General features: G+C 34.3%; 1 protein-coding gene across 1 annotated transcript in view; it reads left to right on the top strand.

Annotated features, from left to right (window-relative positions):
- Positions 1–19,712, top strand: part of CD2AP (CD2 associated protein) — a 136,203-nt gene that overhangs the window by 68,504 nt on the left and 47,987 nt on the right. Inside the window, exons 6-9 of the mRNA XM_059400292.1 lie at positions 13,879–14,066; positions 16,013–16,091; positions 16,487–16,581; positions 17,611–17,715. Coding sequence (XP_059256275.1) covers positions 13,879–14,066; positions 16,013–16,091; positions 16,487–16,581; positions 17,611–17,715 — 467 coding nt within the window. The remainder of the gene's footprint in view (positions 1–13,878; positions 14,067–16,012; positions 16,092–16,486; positions 16,582–17,610; positions 17,716–19,712) is intronic.

Genomic DNA, 19,712 nt, shown 5'->3' with positions numbered 1-19,712 from the left:
CAGAGGAGCTTCAGTGTCGTCTTAGCTCTGTACATGTGCTAAAAATGAATGAAAAGAACACTAACTTCATGGATATTTAGTATGAATGATGATGGCCTTCTGGAAGATGCAAATTTCTGTTTTTAATTTGCCTCCCATTTCTGATGCTCTTCTGCTGTATGTATTTTTTCTCCTTAACTTTGCAGTGAACTTTTTAAGGTTCTGAATTTCTCTAAGGCTCTACCTTAAACTATGTGAATTAAAGAAACAAAGTAATTGAATCCTTTAAAAGCTTGTCTTTAGTCAGCTTCTGTCTAGTGTCCTTTTTAAAAATTTTTTATTTTATTTTATTTTTTAAAAATTTATGTATTTGACAGAGAGATAGCGAGAGAAGGAATACAAGCAGGGGAAGTGGGAGAGGGAGAAGCAGGTTTTCCCACTGAGCAGGAAGCCTGACTCGGGACTCTATCCCAGGACCCTAGGATCATGACCTGAGCCCAAGGCAGAAGCTTAACGACTGAGCCACCTAGGCACCCCTAGTGTCCTTTTTTAAATCAGTACCTCATAAAGCAGGCCCTCATTTTTCAGATTATATATAGAACTTGGCATTATATAGAAAGAATATATAGAAAGATTATATATATATATTCTATATGTATATAGAATATATATAAAGATTATATAGAAAGAACTTGGCATAGTATCTGGCAAATTTTTGAAGCATAGTTGATATTAGTTCTTTCTTACCAGCTGTTTTATTTTTACTTCTTTACCATTCTTTCCTTTGATTTTCCTCTTTAAAAAAAATGCGGAGTTAATCATTTTGAATAGTGACATGATAAAGTGTTAATAAGCAGACCAGTTTTTAATACTGGGAGTTATAGTGGGGTGGGGTTAGGACACTGAAATCATTCTTTCAATGCAGATGCTGATTACATTGAAATATAGAAAATCATTTAGATAGGAAGATATATGAGTCATGAAAACATACTATTTTATGTTATACTTATTTGAGAATACTTGATATTCTGAAGTCAGAACTTTTTTCTAAAGATGTGTAAAAAGCATTGAGAACAAATAAATACTGAAAACATCTGGCTTAAATTTAGTGATACAGTTATTACTTAGCAGACTGTCTCCTGAATTACTTCCGATGCATGTTGTTGTTCATAATGTTTCATAGGTATTGGATCTTCTAATATTTATTTTTAACATTTGGGGCAGTTGGGTGGCTTACTTTGTTATGTGTCCAACTTGATTTTGGCTCAGGTTATGATCTCAGGGTTGTGAGATTGTGCCCTGTGTGGGGCTCTGTGCTGGGCATGAAGTCTGCTTAAGATTCCCTCTCCCTGTGCCCCCCCCCCCCCCACCAAATTGTTATTAATTGAAGCTTACAGTGAAATGATGTTTATGGTGCTATGTAAATTCAGCTCTTAAAATATGTACAAAATTTTTTTTAGGATTTTATTTATTTGACATGGAGAGGGAGAACAGAAGCAGGGGGAGTGGCAGGCAGAGGGAGAAGCGGGCTTCCTGGCAGTCTCCCTGCTGAGCAGGGAGAGGGATGCAGGATTCTATCCCAGGAACCGAAGGTTATGACCTGAGCTGAAGCAGACACTTAACCAACTGAACCACCCAGGTACTCCCAATTTTAGGGCTATATGGGGCTACTAGTAAAAGAAGTACGACTTAAATTTTATTTATTATATTTTTCTACATTTTATATTATATTTGTAAATTTTTAAATTTTTATAGTTAGAAATACTTTGGTACTTTCTTGCACTATTAAACCTTATTTGAATTTTAGTAACTTTGCAGAAATATGTCTGTTAAAAATGTACTTCCTTGCTTGCTTAACCTCTTTAAAATAACACTGCATTCTAAATGTGGAGTTTTGTGATTATGGAGTAGGAAGTCAGTGGTTGAAATACACTATAATTCCCCCCCTTTTTTTAAACCTCTAACTTTTAGGCAGAAATTTTTTGCATATTGATTTGAATGCTGGGAAGTGAACACTTTATGAGAACTTTAGAATTCTTGTGATAAAAGAATATAGATCTTTAAGCTTTGATTTAAAAGTTCTTAATGCATCTTATGCATTATTATTTACAGAATTGATGTCCACTATTCCTTGCTCTAACGAAGTGTAATATACTCTGTCTATAATTGGCATTCTTACATACTTTTTTTTAAAGATTTTTTATTTTATTTTTTTGACAGACAGAGATCACAAGTAGGCAGAGAGGCAGGCAGAGAGAGAGGAGGAAGCAGGCGCCCCGCTGAGCAGAGAGCCTGATGCGGGGCTCGATCCTAGGACACTGGGATCATAATCTGAGCCGAAGGCAGAGGCTTAACCCACTGAACCACCCAGGCACCCCTCTTAACAGTCTTTTTAGTTTTTTTTTTTTTACTTATTTAGATAAATATCTTCTAATACTCAGTTTTCAGGAAGAGCTTTTCTTCTATAAAGAAGTGTTATGTTTCCATTTTTATAATGAAATGACTCCCTTTTTGTTTTGTCAATTATATGTAACCCCTTTTATTTAGAGTGTCCTTTATCATCTTTTACGTTTCACTATATTTCCTAAGTAGGACCTGCTTTCAGTTTCTTCCCATATTCCATAAAGCCAGTAACTATAGCTTCTGGTATTTTCCTCCCTTGTATAAGTCTTTTCCCCACCCTAAGCCTATAAAAATCTCTGTTTAGATGTTAACTAGGCATCTCAAACTTAAGATAGTCAAAAGTGATCATCCGTCCTTTTCTGTTCATCTTGATTTTGCTCTGTACAGTCTTCCTTGTCTGAGTTAATGGTAACTCATTATTCTTTTACTGAAACTGAAAAATTGGATTCATCTTTAACTCTTCTTTAATCTCACATTCTATACTTGATTCATTAACAGTTTTTCTTAGCTACTAAATAAATGTATAGAACTATTTTCAGGGTGCTTGGATGGCTCAGTTGGTTAATCATCTGCCTTCTGCTGAGGTCATGGTCCTAGGGTCCCTGCTGAGCAGTGAGTCTGCTTCTTCCTCTGCCCCTCACCCCACTCGTGCTCTCTCTCACTTCTCTCAAATTAATAAATAAAATCTTAAAAAAGAACTATTTTCTTTAACTGTCTCTGTTGCTCCTACCCTGGTGTAAGTTACCTTTTGCTGTACAAATGTAGTGGGCTGTTAATTTGCCATTACCTCCCTGATGAATGTTAATGTGCTCACACTTTAGTAGATACATATTTTACTTAAAGTAGAAGTCAAAGTCTTTTTAAATGGACGACAAAACCCTCTGACCTGGCATCCCCAGTGACTTCCCCCACCGCTCCGACTTTTGTCTCCTACTTAACTTTCCCCTTTTTTCATGTTGGTCTCCTTATAGTTTTCTAAAGATGTCAGGAACATTCCTATTTACAGCCTCTGTAGAAGCTTTGGAGTTAGAAGAGCTCACCCATGGAGATTGTCTAGAGTGAAGAGAAGCACTCTGGACCAAATCCTGTTTAGCACCATTTATGGTATGGATTTAGAATTACTAAAAAGAATACCAAGAGGGCACAGAGAGAGCCAGGAGAAAACCTATGAGTGTGTGGTAGTCAAAGGAAGAGAGTTTTTCAGAGAGGACACAGGCAGTAATGTCTGATGCTTCTTGTGAAGTTAAGGTAAGTAATATATGAGAGAAAATATAATCCTGGATTTAGGAATGGAGAGATCATTAATGACCTGGATAAGAGTAGTAAAGAAAGGTGATTGGGACAGAAGCTGAGTTGATTGTGGGGGAAGGCAGTGGAGAAAAGAAGTATAAAGCAGTGCAGCAGTTAAGAACAACATATATTCAAGAATGGTTTTGTTCTTAAGAAGGAAAAATCTTGATCATTTTTACATGCCAATGGCAAAGAATAGGTAGAGATGGAGAAGTTGAAGATGCAAACTTGGAAGAATGAGATTTATCACCAGACCAGGATTTATCCAGAAGGTAGAGGGAATGAGATTCATATTGTAGGTATCATAATTAGTCTCAATTGATAAGCGATACACCAGAGTTAGTGCCAGGAAGCTGAGAGAGAAATGTTTGACTTTTGATTTTTTTCTATACAGGAGGAAAGATGCTAAGAATGAGGGGTCAGAATTTTGAGGAGGTTAAAAGGGTCCCACTAGTTAAATGTTTAGAGCCATGAATCCCTCTGGGCTTTACTGGGCTACTAGAGGGATGTGTGGCATAAAATGTTTAAGAAACCCTGATGGAGGTTTTTCAGAAGTTTTGGTTTCTTATGAGTAAAAGTAATCATTCTCTTAGGAGAAGTCAGCAGTGTTTTACTTTGATTATTCAAGCTCTAAAAAGGAAGGTACTGCTTATTGCTAGGGAGGCACAGGATCTTGGGAATGATGTTGTACACTGGTTGTGCCAAAGATGGTGGATTGAAATTTGGTGGTCTACAGCTTGGTCTGCAGTATATAAGGTGGTACATCCTTACTTTGGTGTCTATAGTCCCACATTAGCATTTACCTCGAACAACCTGAAGTAAACAGCTTTATAAGGAAAATTGTTGTGGGGCTTTGATGCTTTTACTGGTAATACATTATGAGTCTTTATAAATTAGATTATAGCCAGGTGCTATTTCTGAAGATTCTGCTTAGGAACTAAGGAATACAGATTTTAACTACTTAAAACACATGTAACTTTTTCTTAGGAAATGTAGGATTATTTTTAAAATCTCTGATGGTGGAAGATACTCTTTGGCGTAAAAAGAGGGAGTTTGCGCCAGCAACTTTAGATTCTAAGTCCTTCTCCTTGGTTTACATGTTTTACTTTAAAATATTCTTTTTTTTTTTTTTTTTTAAGATTTTGTTTATTTGACAGAGAGAGACTGCTAGAGAGGGAAAACAAGCAAGGGGGGGTGGGAGAGGGAGAAGCAGCCTTCCTGCTGAGCAGGGAGTCCAACTCAGGGCTCCATTCCAGAATTCTGGAATCATGACCTAAGCTGAAGGTAAGAGGCTTAACCACTGAGCCTCTACTTAGCGCCTCTACTTTAACATATTCTACATTAGTTCCCCATTTAGTTTAATAATGAACTTTGATTGCTTCCATTAAATGCTTTGTATTTTCATCAAATTTCTACTTTGTATTACTATATTAAATCAATATTTTATATTTATATATAATTAATAATGAATTAATATTAAATTAATACTTTGTATTACTTTAGCACTCAGTGTAGCTCACATAAAGATTATTGGTTTTTTGTTTTTGTTTTTGTTTTCCCTAACAGTTGTACTTTGGGACTCTTGGTTCTCTTAAGTCATTTTGTATGGACATATAAGACGTTAAGTGGCTTTTGCTGTAGAGATTTAATGAAGAATGGAGAAAGTGTTTTAGGGCTAATAGGAAGACTTACTTGTTATGTTTTTTAACTGACAGTGGCACACCTAAAATGTAGATACAATTTTTCTACAAACTTAGAAATTCAAGGACAGTCTGACAGATAAAGTATATAGGCATAAAAATATTGGGAGTACCATATAGATTTCTGTTTTGTCTGATTATAAAACCTGTTTGGCCGCTTTCCCCATATATCTCTCTTCCTTTCTCTCCTACCCGTTCTTCGCCCATTCTTCCTTGTAGTGGTTAAGACATATCCCCTTTTTTTGGTTCTTCTGTTTGATCATGCTCTCTCTTACTTGAATGGTGCTCAGCAATACATCTTTAAACTCTTCAAAAATAATAGGCACTGAACTGTTAAGCACTTTATAGGAATCAGTTTAATCCTCATAGTAATCCTATAAAGAATCCTGTTTTATAGGTAAGTAAACTAGGCACATACAGTGGAGGAAAAGATTTGATTCTAAAGTTTGTGTGCTTTATTACCACACTCTGCTGCCTTCAAGCCATTGATTCAGTAGTCATTGTAGGGGCGGCTGGGTGGCTCAGTCAGTTGAGCATCCGCCTTTGGCTTAGGTCATGATCCTGAGGTCCTGGGATGGAACCCCGCATCAGGCTTCCTGCTCCTCTTGCCCTTTCCCTCTGCTACTCCCCTTGCTTGTGTTCTCTCACGTGCTCTCTCTTTCTCTTGGAAATAAATAAATCAAAATCTTTAAAAAAACCATTCATAGTAGTTTCGAGAATTTGCAATGAGTTTAAAGTGATCAGCCTATTCATTAGTGTTTAGGTGTTTTTAATATTTAGGCATTTATTTTAATGATATGTCTTAGTGCCTCTGGTAAAGTTTACAGTCACTAAATCTAAAAGGAAATTTTCATTTTATGGCCATAATTCTAAAAACTGAAAATTGTACCTTAAAAATAATTTGATGAAATTGCCTTTATTAATGTGAGGTTTAATAATATCATGGATTATTTCCAAAAAAGTCTTTCAGGTAGATGCCTCATATACTGTTCTGTGTTTGAAATTTGTTTTATCTGAGAAGCTGGTTATTGAAGACGTATATTACAATATTTAGAATGCATTTCAGCACTGAGGAAGTAAGATAGTGAAATTACCTTCCTACTATACAATCTGGGAAGTGGAACAAATTACAGAAAACAAATGTTCTCAGACAACAGGCAGCACAAGAATGAGATTCTTGAGAAAAGGGAAACAAGGAAAATCCTATCATTGTCCTAGATTTCTACCAGGAGGTAAATTTTAGACCGCAGTACAGAAAGGGTGAACCTCAGCAGAATGTTGTCAGTTTTGTTGAGGAGTTAAAGATTTGAGTTCAAGGAAGCCTAGGTAGTTAGAGACGTGGCACTCCTTACTATGGGGGGGAGGGTGCAGAGAGAGAGAGAGAGGTACAGGGCAAGAGGAAGTGCTTCAACAATGTGGTTAGGGGGGTTCTTTAAGTGTTTGGGTAGTCTGTGAATACATAGAGTGAAACCCCATGAGCTAAGACACAAACAGTTGGTGAAGAAAAATAGATCACTGGGATTAACATGAGTATTCCCAGTGGTTACACAAGATCAAGAATTGTTTGAATTCTCTCCATCTGGTCTTGAGAGACTTCATTGAATACATGGGCAGTTCAGTGAAAGGGTGAAGTGAGGGCAGATTGGTGTTTGAGTGGAAGCTGTTTTAGTTCTACCCTGAGAAAGCTTCACACTGATATGCAGGTTATTTACCTGTTTGCCAGAAAAAAATCAGCACTCTTTTTTTTTTTTTTTTAAAGATTTTTTAAAATTTACTTGAGATAAAGAAAAAGAGAAAGAGGGGGGAGGGGGAGGGGCAGAAGCAGACTACCCACTGAGCAGGGAGCCTGATGTGGGGCTTAATTCAGGGACTCCAGGATCATGACCTGAACTGAAGGCAGACGCTTAACTGACTGAGCCACCCAGGTGCCCCCCAAATCAGTACTCGTTAATGCAGGTTTTCTCACTCTTGTCCTTAGTGATTTTGGGGCAGGATATTGGGGTTTTGTCCAGTACATGTAGAATATTTATAAACATCTCTGATCTAAACCTGCTAGATGCCAGCTGTGCTCTTCAGTTGTAATAACCAAAATTGTCTTCAGATATTCCCACATATTCCTTTGTGGGGAGGGGATAAAAAGCAACCTAGGTTGAGAATCACTTTTGTTTTTTTTTTTAATTAAAATATTTTTTAAAATTTTCTTGGGGGTTAGGGCCAAAGGGAGAGGGAGAGAGAGAATCTGAAGCAGGCTCCATGCTCAGCACAGAGCCTGACGCAGGCTCAACCCCATGATCCTGAGATCATGACCTGAGCTAAGATCAAGAGTAGGACGTTTAACTGACTGGGCTACCCAGGCGCCCCAAGAATCACTGGGTTTTAGAGGATTATAAGATCTAGCCCTCAACAACATTAAATAAAACTGAATTACTAGCTGTATATCAAGAAGTAGCAAAATGTGACCCAGAATTTGGAAGAAAAATTAATTGATAGAAAGTGAACCAGAAATGATACAATTAGCAACAAAGTTGTTAAACATAACTATAATAAAAATGCTCAGTATGCTTAAGAATGTAATGGAAAATATGAATGTAATGAGGAGTGACACAGAAGATATAAAAAAAAGAAGCAAGTGGAACTAACTGCTAGAGATGAAAAACACAATATCTGAAGTGAATTGCTTCTTGTGGAATTTCAACAATAGACTAGAGAATGAAGAAAAGATAATTGAAACTTAAATAAGTAGCAGTAGACTTCATCCAAAATGAAGCCCTAATAGAATAGACTGTGGAAATCTTGGGATAATTTTAAATAGTCTAACATGTATAGCTTGAGTTACAAAAAAAGAGTAGAGAAAAGGTGGTCAGGAAAAATATCTGAAGAAAGAATATTAAAATATATCTAGATTTGATGTAAACTATAAATCCAAAAATTCAAGAAGCACAGCCCCCGCCATACCTTACCCCCTCTGACATACCACACAGGGCTTGCAACAGTACATCATAATTAAGTGCTGAAAATAAACAATATAGTGGAACATCTTAGGAGTTAGAGGGAAAAGTACAGTAAAGTGGAAAATCTTAGGAGTTAGAGGGAGAAGGTACTTCAGGTAGAGAAGAATGAAGGAAAAAAACACGTTATCATCAGAAACTAAGTATGGTAGAAGATAATGGAATGATATCTTTGAAATGCTGCTGAAAGAAGAGAAGTTAATTCAGAATTCTATTATCCAAAATAAAGATGGGGTAAAAAAAAAAAAGTTTTCAGACAAACAATAATAGAGAATTCATTGCTAGGAGACCTGCCGCACTCAAAAGAATTAAAGTTCTCTAGGAAAACAATGATACTAGGTGGAAACTTAAATTTATATAAGTGGAATAAAGGACAGAAATATGGGTAAAATGTGGATAAGTATAAAGCACTCTTTTCCATTTTTAAATTTCTTTAAAAGATAATTGACTTTAAAATAATGTATTATCGGAAACATAGCTCCTGTATAAGTGAAATGAATAACAACAGTATCTGTAAACACAGAAGAGAGGAAGTGAAATGTACCTATTATAAGGCCATTATATATGAAGAGGTATAATCTTATTTGAATGTAGATTTTGGCAAGTTAAAGATGCATATTATAAGCCTAGAGAAACCCCTAAGAAAATAAAACAGATGAATTGCTAATAATAATAAAATGAAATTCTAAAAAAATACTTTATAAAAAGAGAGACATCAAACACAAAAATCAACTCAAAATGCATTAAAGTCTTAAGCAAATACCTGAAATCATAAAACTCCTAGAAGAAAACCCAGGTGGTAAGCTCCTTGACATTGGTCTTGGAGATGACTTTTTGGACCTGACTTCAGAAGCAAAGGCAACAAAAGCAAAAGTAAACAAATGGGACTATATCAAACTAAAAACCTTTTCCACAGAAGGAAACCGATCAACATTATGAAAAAGTAGCCCACGGAATGGGAGAAAAATACTTGCAAATCAGCTATCCTTTAAGGGGTTAATATCCATAATATATTACAGAACTCATCCAACTTAAAAAACATGATTAAAAAATGGGCAGAGGATCTGAATAGGTATTTTTTCAAAGATGACATGCAGGTGACCAATATAGACATTAAAAGTTGCTCAGCATCGCTAATATTCAGAGAAATGCAAACCAAAACCAAAGCAAGCTATCACCTCACACCTGTTGGTGGAATGGCTGTTTCAAAAAGACAGGAAGTGTTTGTGAGGATGTGGAGAAAAGGGAACCCTCTTGTACTGTTGGTAGGAATGTAAACTGGTGCAGCTACTAATGAAGATAGTATGGAGGTTCCTCAAAAAGTAGAACTACTTTGTGATCCAGACATTCCACTTTGGGTCATTTACCTAAAGAAGAGGAATACACTAACTTGAAAAGATATCTGCACCCTTTTGTTCATGGCAGCATTGTTTTCATAATGGATAAAAATGTGTTTTATATATGCACAATGGAATATTTTTCAGCCATGGAATAGAAGAAAAACCTTGTCATTTGCATCAACATGGATGGGCCTTGAGGACATTATGATAAGTGAAATAAGTCAAACAGAGTAAGACAAATACTGTATGAACTCACTTAGATATGGAATCTAAAAACAAAACTGAGCTTAGGGATACAGAGAACACATTGATGGTTACCAGAAGTGAAGGGTATAGGATGGATGGAATGGATGAAGGTGGTCAGAAGGCACAAACTTCCAGTTATATATATAAGTTCTGGGGGTGTAATGTACAGCATAGTAACTATAGTTAATAAAAATGGTGTTGTATATTTGAAAAGTCCTAGGAGAGTAGATCTTGAAAGTTCTCATCTTAAAACAATTTTTGTAACTCTGTATGATGATAGATGTTAATTAGACTGACTGTGGTGATCATTTCACAGTATATACACATAAGGAATCATTATTTGTACAGCTGAAACTAATAAAATGTTATATGTCAATTATATCTCATTAAAAAAAGAAAAAGAAACAGCAGAGCCCACCATCTTTATATGCACATTCTGAGGAAAGGCCATGTGAAGGCACTGTGAGAAGGCAGCCATTCGTAAGCCATGAAGAGAGGTCTCACCACAACTCAAAATGCTGGCACTCTGATCTTGGGCTTCTAGCCTACAGAACTGAAAAAATAAATGTCTCCTGTTAAAGCCAAAGAAAAAAGAAGAGAAAATGGAACAAAGATCAACTGGGCAAATAGAAAACAAATAGCAAGATCGTGGATTTAAGCCACATCAGTGATTACATTAAATGGTCTAGGGGTGCCTGGGTGTCTCAGATGTACGTTTGATCTCAGCTCAGATCTTGATCTCAAGGTTGTGAGTTGAAGCCCCATACTGGGCTCCACTCTGGGCATGGAGCCTGTTTAAAAAAATAAAATTAAAAAAAAAAATTAAATGGTCTAAAAACTTTAATTGAAAGGCCAGTTGACTGGATAATATACTGCCTACTAGAAACTAGAAACTTGCTCAGAATACTAAGATACAGGTTAAAAGAAAGAGCGTATTCTGTGCAAAGCATAAGCAATCTAGAATGCTTACATTAATAATACATTGAAATAGGGATAAAAAGAAACATTTCATAATGATGGAATCAATTCATAAAAATTATATAACAGTTATAAATATGTATAACCTAATACCAGAACTACAAAACACATGAGACAGAAACTGCCAGAACTGAAAGAAACAGACAAATCCATGCGTAGATTTGAATGTTTCTCTCATTAATTGATAGAACCAGTAGACAAAAAAATTAGTGAAGATACAGAAGAGTCAAATGATTAAATAAGTTGATCTGGTTGATGTTTTGAAATAGTTAAACCAGGAACAGTAAAATACAGATACTTTTGAAAAGTACATGGTATAGTTACCAATAGAAGCTAATGTTTGGGCATCAGACAAGTCTCAGAAGTTTAAAAGATTTGAAGTCCTTGACAGCAGTTTTTATGACCGCTAGTGGAAATATTTCAGTCATGGATAATTGGGAAATTCTCAGTTACTTGGAAATTAAGCAATATTTATAAATAACCTGTGGATCAAAGAAGAAATTTTGAGGAAATTAAACTGGTTTTCAATGAAACAAAAAAAAGAACAATAAAAATTTGTGGAATGCAAGTAAAACAGCACCTATAGAGAAATTTAATTGCTTTCATTGCTAATACTAGAAATGAAAAAAGTCAATAATCAGAAGTTTTTATTTGAAATGAGTAAAAGAAGAAATTAAACCTGAAATAATTAGAAGTCAGGAAATGAGAGCAAAAAACTAAGAAATAAAGAACAAACCAAGTTTCAAGAAAATCAACAAGTTCAACAGTTGACTTTTTTAAAAAGTATAAAATTTAACATAAAATACTGCTGAATTCTATTAAGGATTTAATTTTACACAAAGTTTTTCAGATTTCTTAGGTTTGTATGACTTTGATATAGAAATATGATTAAATCATGAAAAAATGAATTGTAAACCATATCTCATGAGCATGAGCACAAAAATCAAAACAAAGCATTAGGACGTCAAGCCCAGCAAAATATGCAAAGGTTATACATTATGATTAATGGGATTTATCCCATTCATTCAAAAGTAAAATATGTAAAGGTTATGTATTATAATTAATGGTATTATCCCATATAGTCAAAAGTTAATATACTATATTAAACCATTTAAAAGATGGCCATCTCAATTTCAGTAAAAAAGCTCCGTAATAGCAAAAGTAGGAAACTATAAATTGGACAAAGCTCATCTATGAAAAACCTGCAGCTTACATTCTTAATACTAGATAAATAGTGATATATCTGTACAGTGGAATACCAGTCATCAATAAAAAGGAATGAAGTAGGAGTGCATGGAACAGCATGGATATATTTTATACATTCTGCCTAGCAAAAGAAGCAGACACGAGATGTATGTGCTGTTTATGATTAAATTTACTTGAAACTCTAAAAAAGATACCTGTAGTGACAGAAGGAAAATCAGGGTTTCTTGAAGCTTGAATTTAGGAAGGATTGATGAGGGTGGTGTATGAGTGTCTATTTGGGGTGACAGAAGTTTTCTAGATCTTGATGTGGTTTCCTGGTGCATACATTTGTCAAAAATTATTGGAATATCCATTCAAAATTGGTTCATTTTATTGTGTGTAAACATTCTAATAAACTGATTTAAAATATATTACAAAAAATATGTGGCTTAGGCGAATAATGAAAGTGGTTAGAATAGATCGCTGTACTTGTTAGCATTACATTTAAGTTAATAAAATTGTTTCCTTTAGTTCTTAAATGTTTCAGATGTGTGAGTGGAGGCTTTTCTTTATTTGAACCATTATTATTAATAATTTAATGATTATTATCATTAGTAATCTTATTAAAATGTTTGATTCTGTGATCATCTAGGATTCAGTTCAACTGTTGGCTTTGTTACTTATTACATTCATGACTTTGGAAAAGTTTTTTTTCCTAGTATCTCTTTACCCAGTTATTTTCAAAATGGGGAATGATAGTTCTTAATGTTAAGCCTATGAGTGATTATGTAAATTAGTATAATTCATGTACAGTGCTTAGCAAGTGCCTGGCATAGATTAAGCCCTGAATAAATGTAAATACCATTTTTATTAATTACCTTGTTGTTATTCTTACTGTTAAACTTCAACAGACTCCTTTAGTTCAGTGAACTGATAGTCCTGTGTTTTTCCCACCCCTCAACCCCATTCTGAAATGTGTCTGAAATTTTCTTGGATGATATTCTCTAGAACTTTTTAGATTATAAGGCCTTTTGAGAATCTGATAAGAGATATGCTTCTTATACCCAGAAAAATAAGTTGAAAAAATACCCGTACAGTTTTCCATGGATCGTTCATAAACTCCTTAAAGCCTATAAATAAGATCCTTTGCTATTGAGCAAGATTGTAGAAACAAATTTCTTACTTATTATATAATGTTAAACTTGCTTAAAAATTTTTTTAATTATAATTTAAATTTTTATTGGTTCAAATTTAGGCTTACTCATCTATGAGTTGAAGTGATCTTAAACTTTTAAGAATAAAAATGGACTTTTTAAAATAAAAATTTGCTAATATTACTAGTTACTATATTTGGAAACTCCCATACTTTGATCAAATTGAATCTTCTATAACTTAGAAAATAATTAGTTTTTGTCTGTAATGTTTTATTCTTATATTCTGCATGTTTGACCAAGAGCTGTGAATTTTGACATGCTTTTGTTAAGGACCTTGTATAATATGACTTCTTGGATTTCTTAATTAGCATTTTACTAACTAAATATTCCTAAAATTGTTATCATTTTAAACAATATCCAGAAAAATCAGGTTAAGTGAATTTTACATTTTTGGATATTTTAGTGCTCCATCATTTAATTTTTTTATTTTTATTTTACTGTTTTTAATTAGGAGGTATAGAATGTAAGCAGTATGAAAGGGGAATGCCAAGATCTTTGTGATTCTACATTCTTCAAAAACAAATTATTCTTTCAGAAACTGTTTTGACTGGGACTACCTCACCTTTACCGTCTCCTGGGAATGGGAATGAAACTGCTCCTGGATCAGTTACACAGCCAAAGAAAATTCGAGGAATTGGATTTGGAGATATTTTTAAAGAAGGCTCTGTGAAACTTAGGACAAGAACATCTGGTAGTGAACTAGAAGAGAAGAAAACAGAAAAGGTAGTAATGATGAACTTCACTTAGGTTAACTGCACTCATTCGCTCATTAAGTATGTTTTAAAATGTAAAAGTCAGTTTGCAACTCTGTTGTATTTCCTTTTATTTTATTTTTTTAAAAGATTTTATTTATTTATTTGACAGAGAGAGATCACAAGTAGGCAGAAAGGCAGAGAGAGGAAGAGAAGCAGGCCCCCAGCTGAGCAGAGAGCCCGATGCAGGACTCGATCCTAGTACACTGAGATCATGACCTGAGCCGAAGGCAGCGGCTTAACCCACTGAGCCACCCAGGCACCCATGTTATATTTCCTTTTTGAGATCACTTATGATTGGTTATGAATGAGAAGACTGAAAAACTGCAACTTTATAGTGATTGATGTTTAGGTTTTTATAAAATGAGAATGTTTACTGATAAATTTAACACAGCTTTTCTTAGTGGAAACTTCAGAGTTTTTGGTTATCATAGGTAGAAATAGAAAAGACAGGTTTTTTTGTTTTGTTTCACCATTTATTTATTTATTTATTTAGATTAAAAAAAAAAAAATAGATCACAAGCAGACAGAGAGGCAGGCAGAGAGAGAGAAGGGGAAGCAGGCTCCCCGTTGAGCAGAGAGCCCCATTCGGGGCTCAATCTCAGGACCCTGAGACCATGACCTGAGCCAAAGGCAGAGGTTTTAACCCACTGAGCCACCCAGGTGCCCTAAAGTGAATATCTTAAAAGATAAACAGAACACACACTGATAGTAGTTGGTATATTTAGACTTTTAACTAATGATAGCTAAGGTCAAATGTAATGTTATTTCTGGGGAGAAAAGTGAAGGAAAACATTAGTATGAAGGACTTACTTTAGTCAATACAAGGTAATATTTTCTACTAAACCATAGTTAAAGACCTTGTAACATTAGCTAGGTAATTTCATTCATATAGCAGCAATGAAGTATAAAGACTTTCTTTTCTTCCCTATGTCATCATAAAGAAGTTTTAGTGCTGTTGCTTAAGAGCCACTTTCTGGAGTCAGATTTTCTGTGTTCAAATCTGGGCTTCACTACTAAATTACTGTTATTGTGGGCAGGTTACTTAACTGCTTCCTAATCTATAAAAGGAGCACATAATAGTGTGTACTTTATGCAGATTGTTTTGAGGATTAAGTTATAATGTATGCAAAGTATTTTTCTCAGGGATTGGTATTCAGTACATTTTCAGATATTATTTTTTTTTTTTAAGATTTTATTCATTTATTTGTCAGAGAGAGTGAGAGAGACCACACAAGCAGGCAGAGCAGGCTGAGGGAGAAGCAGGTTCCCTGCTAAGCAGGGAGCCCACCATGGGGGTCTGTCGATCCTAGGACCCTGGGATAAACTGTGGGATCATGACCTGAACTAAACCTGACACCTAACCGACTGAACCATCCAGGCATCCTAAGTGCTATTATTTTTATTGATTTAAGAGGTTTAAAAGTAAATTACAGCAACATATTCTGGGTAACCAAGAATGTCTATTAACCTTAAGACAGGGAATTTTAAAAATGTGACGTTCTGCGCCATCATTTAGGTAGCTTTTATCATCTTTTTTCATTGCAGAGTTTTCATTCACATTACTAACTTGGCTATAGGTATCATTAGGGAAAGCTGGCTAATGCAAATGGAAATTTTGCTTAAGAATATTATCTTATTGGGAGGGAGACAAACCATAAGTGACTCTTAATCTCACAAAACAAATTGAGGGTTGCTGAGGGGAGGGGGGTTGGGAGAAGGGGGGTGGAGTTGTGGACATTGGGGAGGGTGTGTGCTTTGGTGAGTGCTGTGAAGTGTGTAAACCTGGCGATTCAGAGGCCTGTACCCCTGGGGATAAAAATATATTATATGTTTATAAAAAATAAAAAATTAAAAAAAAAGAATATTATCTTAATTCTCACCTAAAATAGTTGATACCATCCTTTTCTGTTGCAGCCCTTAGTTATACAGTCAGTAGGATCCAAAGCACAGAGTGTGGACATAACAAAAACAGACATAGAAAGTAAAACTAAAGGTAAGTATTTGAGTAATATTTGCATATTGGGAATGAAGCATGCTCATATACATTATTAGAGTTTTTGAAGATGTTTGTTAACTCTGTACTACTTGATCAGAGTATTAAATTCTATGAGATGGAAGTACTACAGGGTCAGAGGTTTTACTGTGTGTGCTTTGTTCACCCATGAATCTCCCTGCAGTTAGAACTGTGCTTAGAAACATGGTAGGCATTTAGTAACTATTTGAGTGCATGGATTAATGAAATTGTTACTTAATCCGATGTATAGTATTGGCCAAAATTATTCATCTGTCTTTAATAGCTTCTAGTGTACATGTTTTTACACAAAGTAGAGAATTATTGTTGAAAGAATCAATTTATTCAAACTACATTGTTCACATTCTTTATTTTAGCAAAGGAATATTGTAGAACATTATTTGCTTATGAAGGTACTAATGAAGATGAGCTCTCTTTTAAAGAGGGAGAGATAATCTACTTAATAAGTAAGGTAAGATCGTTCTCAGTTTTTCAGTGCATTAATTTATTCATTCTTACATTCCTTCTCCTTATATTCCTCCTCCTCTAGAGGAGCTGGAACTTTGTCTTATTTCTGTGTCCTGATATGGCACATAGTGTTGCCTAATAATTGATTTATTGGGGATTATTTTTACCATCATGTATGTTTTTTCTCTAACCTCAACTCCTCCGGGTTTCTGTTCTCACTTCCTAGTTCACCTCATTAAACCCCCCCCCCAATGTTTGTTGTTTATAATGTAAAAAGAAAAAGAAGAAAAATAAGGAAACAATTTTAATTGCATCAATATGAAAATGTTTATAAAACCATACAATGGAAAGTGATGCAACTATTTCAAAGTATGAGGTAGTTTTATAACTTGGGATAAATTATAGCAAAAGAAAAAGAAAATCCAGGAGTTTCTGGGTCTGGGCAAGATCCCGTAACTATTTGTAATAGAAGAAAACTATAAATATTTTGGTTTTGTTATAACCATATAGAATAATTTCTGAAAAATATCCCATTGTTTTAAATTGACTTTGTTATCAGATAGTTCAGTGAATATAATTTTTAATATCCATACAGTTTTGAATCGATAACTACTCAGTTTCTCATGGGGGTAGGTATTTGGTAAGAATTGTAGAATATCTTGAAATTTCTAAGGCAAATGAATAATGTCTTTGTTTTTGTTATATAAAGTATTAAGTAAATTAAGTAAGACATGTTTAGAAAATCATATTCTCTCTCCACCCTCCTCTCCCATTTTCCTTTTTCCTTTCTCCTTATAAACTGAATTTTAAAATTATTTGACTTATTTAAAAAAAATGAAACCCAATTTTATAACTACTGCTGGAAGTAATATGTGGGTAATATTTGCTTTTAGGAGGACTTTATGATCTGTTTAGCCCTTTTCTTCCCTTGTAAAAATAATGGAATTGAATATTTTCATGTTTTGTTATAAACTTTTTTTCTTATTTAAAGATAGCCCCAGTTATTTTAATTATTCCTTATTTTGCATTATAGGAGACTGGAGAAGCTGGCTGGTGGAAGGGTGAACTTAATGGTAAAGAAGGAGTATTTCCAGATAATTTTGCTATTCAGATAAACGAACTGGATAAAGACTTTCCAGTAAGCTCTTTTTTTTTTTTTTTAAACAACGATGATAATAGTTTAATGAATCTTTTTTGCCAGTATTTCTTTAAAAACAGGTGTTTTATATTGTTACTGAATAACTTTATGAGGGGTTTCCAGTTTATATATTGAGGTAAAATCGATTTGAACTGTAGTAAAATAAAATAATATTTAAGTTCTGTGTTTTACTTCTGTGTTCTATTCCCCACTGACTGTATTGAAAAGTAACCTTAGACTTTGTTACTTTATTATAATTAAAAGAAAAAGTCTCTCATTGTAGCTATTAGACAAATTAACACTTGTCCTGGAAGAAATTATACTTTAATTTTTTTGAAAATCTTATTTTTAGCTACTCTTAATCTTATAGGATTACTCTTGTTAATGCATTTTTGGGAGGGTAAGAAGCAGTCTTTGCTTTCTTACCGGATATTAAGTGATGCTGAGTTATTCATTCGTGATCTTCTGCTTTTCTGCAACTTGATTTCTTTTTTCCCCATAGAACAGTGGACCTCACTGAAGATTGATTGGTTGATTGACTGAAGTGTAATTGACATACAGTATCCTATTGGTTTTAAGTGTTACAGATCATAGTGATTAGATATTTTTATACATGACAAAATGGTCCCTATGAGAAGTCTAATTATCACATCACCAAAGTTATAATATTATTGACTGTGTTCTCTATGCTGTACATCACAGCCCCATGACTGACTTATTATAATTGGAAGTTTGTATCTCTTCCTCCCTTCCATCTTATTTCACCCACTCCCTAGCTCCTTCCTCTTTATGGTAACCAACACTCTGTTTCCTATGTCTGTGAATCTGTTTCTGTTTTGTTTGTTCATTTGTTTTGTTTTTTAGAGGTCACAATAAATGAAATCATATGGTATTGTCTTTATCTGTTTGACTTATATCACTTAGCATAATATCCCCTGGGTCCATCTATGGATTTCATTCTTTCTCTAGCTGAGTAATAATCCACTGTGTATGTATATATCACATGTATATGTATGTTGTCCTGTAGTAGTGAACAGTTTTACTTCTTCCTTCCAAATTTGGATGCCTTTCATTTTTTTTTTTCTTGCCTAACTGCTGTGGCCAAGACTTCCAATACTGTGTTGAAGAAAAGTGGTGAGAGTGGGCATCCTTATCTTGTTTCCTGATCCTAGAGGAAGAGCTTTTAGCTTTTTACCATTGAGTGTGATGTTAACTTTGGGTTTGTCATGTGTGGACTTTATTATGTTGAAGTACATTCCTTCTGTACCCACTTTGTTGAGAGGTTTTATAAATGGATGTTGGATTTTTTAAATGGTCTTTCTGTGTATATTGAGATGACCGTAGGATTTTTATCCTTCATTTTGTTAAAATGGTGTATTACATTGGTCCATTTTAAGATGTTGAATCATTATGAAATAAATCCTAAATGATTATGATGTATGATCCTTTTGATGTGTTGTTCAGTTAAATTTGCTAATACTTTGTTAAAGATTTTTCCATCTGTGTTCACCAGGGATATTGCCTGTAATTTTTTTTTTTTTTTTCTGTGATGTCTGACAGATTTTGATATCAGGGTAATGCTGGCCTCATAAAATGAATTTGGAATCATTTCTTTCTCTTTAGTGTTTTTAAATAATTTGAGGATATTTACTAACTCTTCTTTAAATGTTTGGTAGAATTCACCTATGAAGCTATCTGGCCCTGCACTTTTAAATTACTGATTGAATTGTATTATTTGTAATTGGTCTGTTAACATTTTCTTTTTCTTTGTAATCAAGTCTTAGAACCCAGAGGAAATGGATAAATTCTTAGAAGAGTGGAATTTAACCATAAATGGAATTTATCCATATCTGGGTTTTTCAATTTGCTGGCATATAATTGTTTATAGTAATCTCTTGTGATCCTTAATATTTCTGTATTGTCACCTGTAACTTCTCCTGTTTCATTTATTCTATATTTATTTGGGTCCTATATATTTTTCTGGGTCCTCTCTCTTT

The sequence above is a fragment of the Mustela nigripes genome, chromosome 5 (genome assembly GCF_022355385.1).
Source record: "Mustela nigripes isolate SB6536 chromosome 5, MUSNIG.SB6536, whole genome shotgun sequence".
NCBI lineage: Eukaryota > Metazoa > Chordata > Mammalia > Carnivora > Mustelidae > Mustela > Mustela nigripes.
This window is presented reverse-complemented; position numbering and strand designations above follow the sequence as displayed.